The 9,227-nt window shown below is 31.3% G+C and overlaps 1 protein-coding gene across 1 annotated transcript; it reads right to left on the bottom strand.

The window, feature by feature from the left end:
• Positions 1-1,481: 1,481 nt before the first annotated feature.
• Positions 1,482-2,331, bottom strand: LOC131067141 (CEN-like protein 1). Its single transcript, XM_058002071.1, has 4 exons — positions 2,128-2,331; positions 1,932-1,993; positions 1,779-1,819; positions 1,482-1,699 (listed from the first exon to the last, which is right to left on the bottom strand). Exons 1-4 carry the CDS (start codon positions 2,329-2,331, stop codon positions 1,482-1,484), a joined length of 525 nt encoding a protein of 174 aa, XP_057858054.1.
• Positions 2,332-9,227: the final 6,896 nt, after the last annotated feature.

A 9,227-nucleotide genomic window follows, 5' to 3' on the forward strand; every position in this document is an offset into this window, starting at 1 on the left:
TAATGGTTAATTCAACCCTCTTACATGGTTAGAGACTTTTTGCTTAACTTAACCTTCATCCAACCCAAGGGTCTCATCAAGCCTTTAATGCTTTGACCATGATTATCTCTTAATCATTTGCACAAAAGTTTATCCTTGGATTAACTCTTAATCCAATCGGTAATCTTAACTTAGGCTTGACCCTTACCCTCTAGATAACCATAAGGTCTTCTCAGGCATTTAATGCCTCCAACCTCTTCTCTCAACCCAACCCTATGTTGACGATTGTCACCATTTCATTGGTGTCAATTGCAAACATGGATTCCCAACTTTCAAACTCAACCCCTTCATTAACTCTTTCAATCCTGACCATCCATTCCCCTATTTTTGCTATAAATAGAGCTCTTATCCCTCCATTTTAATCATCCAAGTTTGTAGTATCATACTTATGCTCAAATACATTCAAGCTTTCATACCATTTTTATGCTCATCATTTTAGCCTCTCTTTAACTAGGAATTAGTCTAAATATGCATGTTTAGAATATTTTCTTTATCATTTAGCTCAATCATAGACTAATATATCATGTTAGGATAGTATTCATACTAATCTTGTCATCTTATAGTTAGTTTATTGCATTTCTAGAATCATGCATAGCCTAGGATGCATCTCACATTAAATCAACAATAAGCATCCCTCGTTCTTGCATTTGCCATCCTTAAACCATTTTGCTCAGTGATCTGAGAGCAAAAACATTGGTTTGAGGGACCGTGTAAGATAGAGAACCATGGGACCAACCTTTGGAAGCTGAGTGATACTTCATTTCTCGATAGCTTGCACCAAGAAGTCCTGTGAGTGTGTGAGCAAGGCTCTGTAGAGCTCCATTTTTCACATATTGAGTTCCATCGACCCGCTTTTCCCGCATACAATATGTACTCTCCTTCTCTATCTTATTTACTTGATCAACTTTGCACAATTTTGTGTAATCTTGTACTTATTTTAATCTCTGTATTCCAGAATTTGTACACATTTTAATTTTGTAGCCATGAGTTTTATAACATGCCCAAAACACTAGTTCTAAAAACACTAGTTCTAAAGTGAGAGATAAGCAAGCATAAAGAAAGAACACAATTATCTATTTTACCTAACACACTTCTTCTACATAATGGTGAAAGATTAAATCTGATAATCAGATTACGTGTTAAATAAATTTTTTGTAAGATTACTTATTTCAAAATATCTTTACTAATATATTTGTTCTGATAACTCTATATAAAGTTTTTCACTGTCCAAAATCTCCCCTCTTTATGCCATACAGACTTTCTTACATTTCAGGACAAAAATACCTCAATACGTCCATGACGCCATCAAAGTTGGGCCTTGATACATATATATAGAAACAGGGAACCCTAGTGGTGCAGAATGCAAATAGCTTAAGACGAAAGAGGACTAAAGACACCACAGGGAAAAACAAACTACCAGCCTTTTCTTTGTTGTGCGGAGTTCAACGAGATCTGGCGGCGTTCTCCCTTCGGGCATTGAAGTAGACTGCAACAACAGGCGATCCCAATCCATTTCTCTCTGCAAACTGCCTAGTCTTGAAATGCTCCCGCGATGGAGGAGGATCAACTGTTCCCCTCCCATTTTGCTTGAACAACACAAATACATATCGATGGATCCCAATCATTTCCCTTGGGCTCTCGTAGCTCACAATTTCTCGACCTACATTACACATTCCAACTATAAATTAGGTTAAACAAATAGAAATCTCAATAATAAGGAAACACTATTTGACGCTTACCACAGTAATTGCACTTTGTCCCTGGTATATCGCTCACTATCCTGCACAAATTAATCATCACATAACATTTTTTAACACTTTCAAGGTTAAAGTAATGCATATATAAAGGCTATTCATAAGGAAAATGTAAACGATTAAAAATCAACACAATACCAGTGGAGATACTCGCGTCCACTAGGATCGCTAGGGCTTGGTGAATCTGGGTCTGTCATTATCTTCATAGAAAACACGATTGTACCCATCAAAAAATTAATTATTATGAAGAATCATTAAACGAATAGAATGCCCAGAGAATTTCTATAGCTGCATCTTTAGGGTTTGTCAGTAAAAAGCATTTAGTTAAAATTACCAGAGTGAAAAATGTGGCGGGATCAGTGTCAAGAAGTTGAACTCGAGGTGGGGAAACGATAGAGGAAGGCATGAACTCAAATCCATTGTGGACCTCCATGTTTGTGTTGTACACCACACTCATCTTTACTGAGGGAGTAAACACATCCACAACATCTCCAATCACTCCCGCAGATTTCAGCGGCTTTAGCAATCTCGAAACCATTTTCTCAAATTGTTGTTGAGAAAACCAGTAAACCCTAGAGCGATTGTGGTCTTGGCTTGTAAATGCCTCCATGGGAATGTACTTATAGCAGTTTGGCAATTGGAATAAAGATGTGGTATAGTCTTTACCCGACAACGCGTTACTATCTTTACCCAGCAACATTGTACTATATTTTTCATAGCTGCGCAGGCCTTTAAGATTTGTATGGATCTTGAATATAAAATGTAAACGTAATAATGTCGCCGAATGTATTGGGCTCTGATTAGGACATTATGAATTGGATTACACGACTGTTATTCGACTACTCCAATAAAAAAGGTTAAATGAGCGCATTAGCAAAAGTAAACCTCTGAATTTTAAAAGAGGAATCAGGAAAGTAGAGTTAAATCTGCTTTAATCATACGAATTCGTACGACTTAGAGAATTTTGTTTTTTTGGTAAATTGAGTTAAATTGGTGTATCACAATCCTTCAGAATTAATAATTGCACGCCTGTAGAACTTAGTTTTGTTTTTTATTTTGTATGAAAATAAATTGGAAAGGATGTTTATCTTCTTACCAAAGGGTAGAGGGAAAAGTAGAGTATATAACTTTTGAAATGAAAACAGAATGATAGAAAGCAAAATTATTTATAATATTTAGAAAAAAATTTGGTTAGAAAAATCAATATAATAAAACATTCTCTTATTATATAAATTTTTTTTTATAGTAGAGTCTAAGTTTAACACTTAATGTTATTTGTGAGGCAATTTTATTGTGATTATGGCTCATGTAAATTTCTCTTTCATATATGAAGAGCTAGGATTTAATTTATCCTAATTTTAGTTATGTGTGTGTGCGCGCGGACACACACACAACAAAACTACATATATCATGAGTTTGTGAAGAAACTATAGTTCTATTAGATCATTATGTATTTTCTCAACCAAAATTGTTCTTTTTTCTAATTTCGTTTTGGAGTAGCATCTATACACTCCTAATTTCATTGATTGTCAGGCACCATCTTCATGTCATTCCTTGGATTGTGTGTAGCACATGGATGGGCCCTTTGTGGGGACTTTCCCAATCTCTTTTCTTGGGTCTCTAGACTTAGAAGGTATCATTTCATGGGCCACTAGACAAAGTTGAAAGATAGGTCTTTCAAACTTTATTTCTCAATTGAACAGTATGAATAGAGTGTGAGGTTGAATAGGATAGAATCAAGCATTATTGTACTTGAGTTCTTTCTTGCTTATAGAAACAATAAATTATGTTTTCTTATTGAACAAATGTAGACATATAATAATGCTTACAATTTGTGAATTTAATAATACACTTTATAAATAAGGGACACATCCAGGGATGGTGTATCAAATGTAAAATCATTAACACATTTAAGATTAATTTAATCTATCGAAATCTATAATTTGATGTAACATAATGATTACAAATTGACAATTAAAATTTGATAGAATATTTTACATCAATAGTTAGAAGAATAATAATATTTATAGTGAATAATTTAGATATATGATGTGTTCAAATGTGATTAGATATCTATTAAATGTAAAAATAAGAAAAAATAAATTAATGTTTTCAAATAATATTCTTATAAGAATTAATTTACTATATTAATATTTTAAAATACTCAAAGATGCATAATTATATTTAACATTTAAGTAAAAAATCTATATATAGTAACCATGTACTAATATATAATCATATTAAATTTGATTAGGCCTAACTTAATTGGAAAGAGCTTCTTGTGGTAAAGCATGAGGTCCACTCTCCTCCTAGACAACATGAGAGTTGAGGATATGTCTTGCCAACAACACTCGTTGCGATAATAAGTTTACTAGGAACACTACAATTTATATGGGGGCTACTCTTGATTCTTGTAGTCTAAAATTATTGTATATTAAGGAATAAAGAATGTAACATAGATTTTAAAAGTTATTATGTGAATAAATTTTACAATAAAAAATTAATAATTATAAAAAAATAACTTATAAAATAGCCTTCTAAGTAATGTAGTCATTATTAAATTTCTTTGTGTGAGTAATATTAAAAATATAAATTCAATATGAATTCAAAATATCAAACTAAACGGTGGATGTTTCATCTCTAGCCTAATTGCAATCTGATTATTATTATGAGATATGTGATTTTTGGTATAGTAGATTGTTTGGAGTTGAGGGGATTTCATTAGTAGTGGATAGGAAAATTAATCTATAGAAAAGTGCTCATTAAGAGAATTAAAACATAATTTTATCATCCCTTATTAGTGCTCCTCTCAAAATGTGGCTTCACTTGTTGTGCAAGGAAGAAAGCTACGAGTGTAGATAGATATTTAGTAATATCTCTTGATAATAGTGATAAGATGGATCTCACTTCCTATAATTATTCTTTAACTATTACTTATCCTTTTCCTAAGGCAATTATTTATGTGTTGGAGTTGTAGAATAGGCATAGGCTACCACTAACTTCTATGTGGGTTTTTCACAACAAGTCATATTAGTGCTTGGTCCTTGATAATGTTATTAATAAATTGTTAATAAATGTAGTTAATTGTTAGTAAAGACCCACTATTACATTGTTTCCTTTGTGTCATGTTGGGGATGGTGAAAATTTAATTCACTTATGGATAAGACCTTTTCAGTTTTGAGTCTTCTCTTGTAGGAAATAGTTTTTGAGGTAGGTAAAAAATAAATTGACATCTTTAGAAAAAGTTCTTTTAGAAAACAAAACAGAATGTTTGAGTTCTTTCAAGGGAATTGCTAGCAATTAATTAAAAACCATTGAATATGTGAGTAGATTTAGGAAATATATTATGTATGTTTATTTTCAATGAATGTTGTTATGGATTTGGTTTCTCTAAAATTCTACTATTTTATATAATCAAATTTGGAAAGTGGATGCAACACATTCTCAAGGTAGGTCTCTCTTTTTGATGAATAATAGGAAGATTTAATTGTGGACAAATGAAGAGTTTATAGTTTCTACAATCTGTCAACCTATAGTGGAATTCAATGAAAAAAAATTCTAGGAGCCCTACTCTACTTATGTTACTCACTAACATCATGGATGGGAACGGATTGTATCAATCAATTACTAAATATGTAAATGAGAACTTTTTGGGTACTTATCATTCGCTTATTTTTATCTAGAAATTAATGGAAAAAAGGGAGATGCTTATCAAATAGAGGTTAGTAAAATACCTCACCAACTCTTGTGATTCTAAGTATGCAATAATAAAAGGAATGTGGAAAATAAGGAATTTTCTTTGTATGATTTGAAGAATTACTTTATCTTTATTTAGACTTATCTAAATTGATTTGGAAACATGAAACTATGGTTAAGTGCATATCTTGATATAACATTGTTCTTGTTTATGCTCCTTTTCCCCGGTTAGGTTATTCTACATATGTGGTCTCACTTTTCATCTTATGAATTCTTCTTCTATGTTCTAATCACTTGTTGAACACTAATCTTCATTTCTATTAGATTAATATTTATAAGAAATTTAAAGACATTTCAATATCACTATCTTTGCCTTATTAAAATATAATATTGAATATAAAAGATCTTTAATATGAATAATTCATTTGATATTAGATAAACCATTTTACATAAAAAATTATTATATTTACACTAAAATAAAACATATAAAAAAATTGATAACTTCTCATTAATTCAAAAAATAAATTCTTCATAAAAATACTTTTATACATACTAATTCACAAATATTTTAAAAAATTAAAATGAATGTTAAAATGTAATATTTCTTTGCATATGGTTAAATGTCAATAAATTAAAACATCTAAAAATATATATTCAGTTTTTTATGATGACTATGGGAGGATGACATTGACTAGGGTGCCTCCACTCTGAAATGAAGGAAAGATATAATGTTGGAGGAATCATGAGTTTAAAAAAGTAGACAAGAAAAGCATTAAAGTCAATAAATTAATACTTTGTTGTTGATTAGCCATCCATAATATTCCCATTCCATGAACATAGTCATGGGTAAGGGATTCCGTAATATGTTATAAAATTCCAACAAATCATTTAAATAAGGAGACGGATGTATCCAAAGAAAATATGAAACAAGAAATAGACTAACAAAGGAGCAAGCTAGAGGTTAGAAAGGGAAATTTCGGAAAGCAAAATAAGTTTGGGAAATCCATGTAACTAATAGAAGTAACAAATTATCATCCCCCATCTACGCCTTCTCCCCTTAAATAAAAAATACAAAGATTCGATGAAGAGAAGATAAACACTCATAAAAAAAATTAAAATAAGTTTTAAATGTTTATAAAATTAAAGCACATTATGAAGATCAGAGAACATCAACCTTTAAGTATATTCAACAATATTTTAAAATATTAATAGTTAACAAATTATTCATAAATCTTTTAGAATAAATTGTAAAATTTAAAATTAAATATAATTGTTTTAGTATTTTCTTTTGGTAATATACTTAAAAATTTATGTAGAAGATACAAATAAAAGAGATAAAGAGAATATTGAGACACACTTTTTGAAATTGTTTTAATCAATGAACATTTAATGTTATGTTATTGTCTTAAATATCATTTTTTAGTTATATTACATTTAAAGAATTATAAAATTAAGAAAACATGTATTTTTTAATGCATATAATATCATTTTAAAAGAGGTTATGTAATATACCTATAATTCTTAAAAATATTTGGAAAATATAGTAAAAGTTGTATGTGCTATTGAAATAAAATTATTTACCATTGTTAATATAGCTGATTACAAATTAATCTTTATATAACTATTATAGAAAATAAATTAATTTATCAAATTTGAAGTCATAATCATCGTAGAATGTTATGAAAAGTGACATATCCATCATATTTTCTCTTAAAAAAATATGAAACTCATCATAACAACCCAAATTAGTTTATTCTCAAGGTGGAAACCAATATTTTCCAACTTAACATTTTTACCGTTACCATGATGTGCCTCCAAAAAATATAGTTTAGGTATGAATATACATATATCTAGGACACTAGTAACAAATATATTACAACTAGAAATGAAAACCCTCTATTACATATAATTGATTTTTTTATTAGTGCAAAAAAAGTTTTATAGGGACTCATAGTCATAATAGAGAAACCAGACAAGAAGCCACAGTAGGCCAGTAGCAACAAAACCACATAAAATAGGGTCTAACAACCCAGAGCTTAAACAATTTCGTTCGTTTGAATAGTTTTAACTTTTTTCAATAAAAGCCCTATTGATATCAACAAGCTCCTCTATATCACTAGGTTGGACTTGCTTACGTTTATTCCTACTATGAGTTCAAGTTGAAGGTTTCTAATTAGTTTGGTTCTCATCTTCGATAATGGAATCCTTCACCTTGCCTTTGCCACAAACCGAAATGGAGGGGGAAGCATGAGTGGCCGAGGGGGAAACATTAAGAGATTGAGATTTTTTGTTTAGCATCCAAAGGCCCTTCATGCTATTAGTCATAGCTATTCTTCTCATTGCAATAATAACTCTTAGCTTCTTGTTGACCTTATCCAAAGCCACCTCTAGGTTCATTATTTTTTCTTCATGGTCATTCTTCATGGCTTTGACATCCGTCACTAATTTTTGACTAAGTTCAAACAGGTTGTTCATGTTGTTCGAGGAGGTGGAAGTACTCTATCCCACTAAAAGGTTGTTGATCTTGCTTTTCAATGCAGAGATCTCCATGACCACCCAATTAAATAAACAAGTTTGTCCTTCCATAGCTGCCTTCACCACAACCTCTCCAGCCATAGAATCCACTGCAAAGGAGCCCATAACTTCACCCACAAGGATAGCCTTAACCAAATCGACTAGAATTTCAATGTGAAAGTTCATATTTTTCTGATCCCCAATAATCCTAGTGGGATTTCTAGTCACTTTTCTTTTGGGCACTTTATTTCTTTTATATTTGACTACGGGGTTTCTTTTCACACCAAAGGAAGAGCCCAGCTCAAAATTCTTATTATTTCCATTCAAGGATGGAGGCATAGGGGCTTTACCCATTTTAGCGGAGTCTAGGCTATAGGAGTCAGGAACAAACTCAAATGAGGGGGCATAATCAAAGTCATCCATATCAGACACATCATTTTTAGAAACAAAACCCTTACCCTTAGAAGATGGCTTTTTTTTACGAGTTCCTAGGTGGAAGGCATCTTAATCAAAGGTTTCAGACTCTGATGACTCATTAGTATAGTGTGTTGGTGTTTTCCACCTATTAGTCAAAATATAGATGATTCATGGCTTTTCTACATTTACCATTTTGAGCTAGATGGCCAATTGACAAGAATTCCAGGAATATGAAATTCTCCTACACTTCAGGCTCTACAAAACCTAGGTGGGTGAACCTATAGGGTATTCATGAAAGTAACATAATTCTCACATAATCTCCCCTTACAAATAGATGGTTCTTAGTATTATACACCAATATACATATATGATTGTCCAACGACATCATCCCACTTCCATGCTATATTGGCCTCTAAGAAAACTAGAACAAAAACATAAAAAAGAAAACAAAAGATAGATTTAATAACTTTAAAGTTTAGATGTCTGAGAAATCAAAACATAGAGCAGATCAGTGCTTATCCCAGGCTACAGAGTCAATTTCCCCATATTTCAATAGCTCCACAATCACTCACAAATACAAATTCCTTACACCCATACCCAAAAATTCATAACATGAATCATACTTTAAGGATCTTTGCCATTTTATCACCTTCTACAATACCCAATAGGAATTTAATATTTTCCTTGAAAAGAACCCTAACTAAGTAAATACACATTCACACATATCTGTGAAGACAATACCCATTTATCATCAATCAACGTGAATCATGACAAGTAATAAGACACAGAAAGAGATGAGACATGATA

Source organism: Cryptomeria japonica, chromosome 11, assembly GCF_030272615.1.
Source record: "Cryptomeria japonica chromosome 11, Sugi_1.0, whole genome shotgun sequence".
Taxonomy (NCBI): Eukaryota; Viridiplantae; Streptophyta; class Pinopsida; order Cupressales; family Cupressaceae; genus Cryptomeria; species Cryptomeria japonica.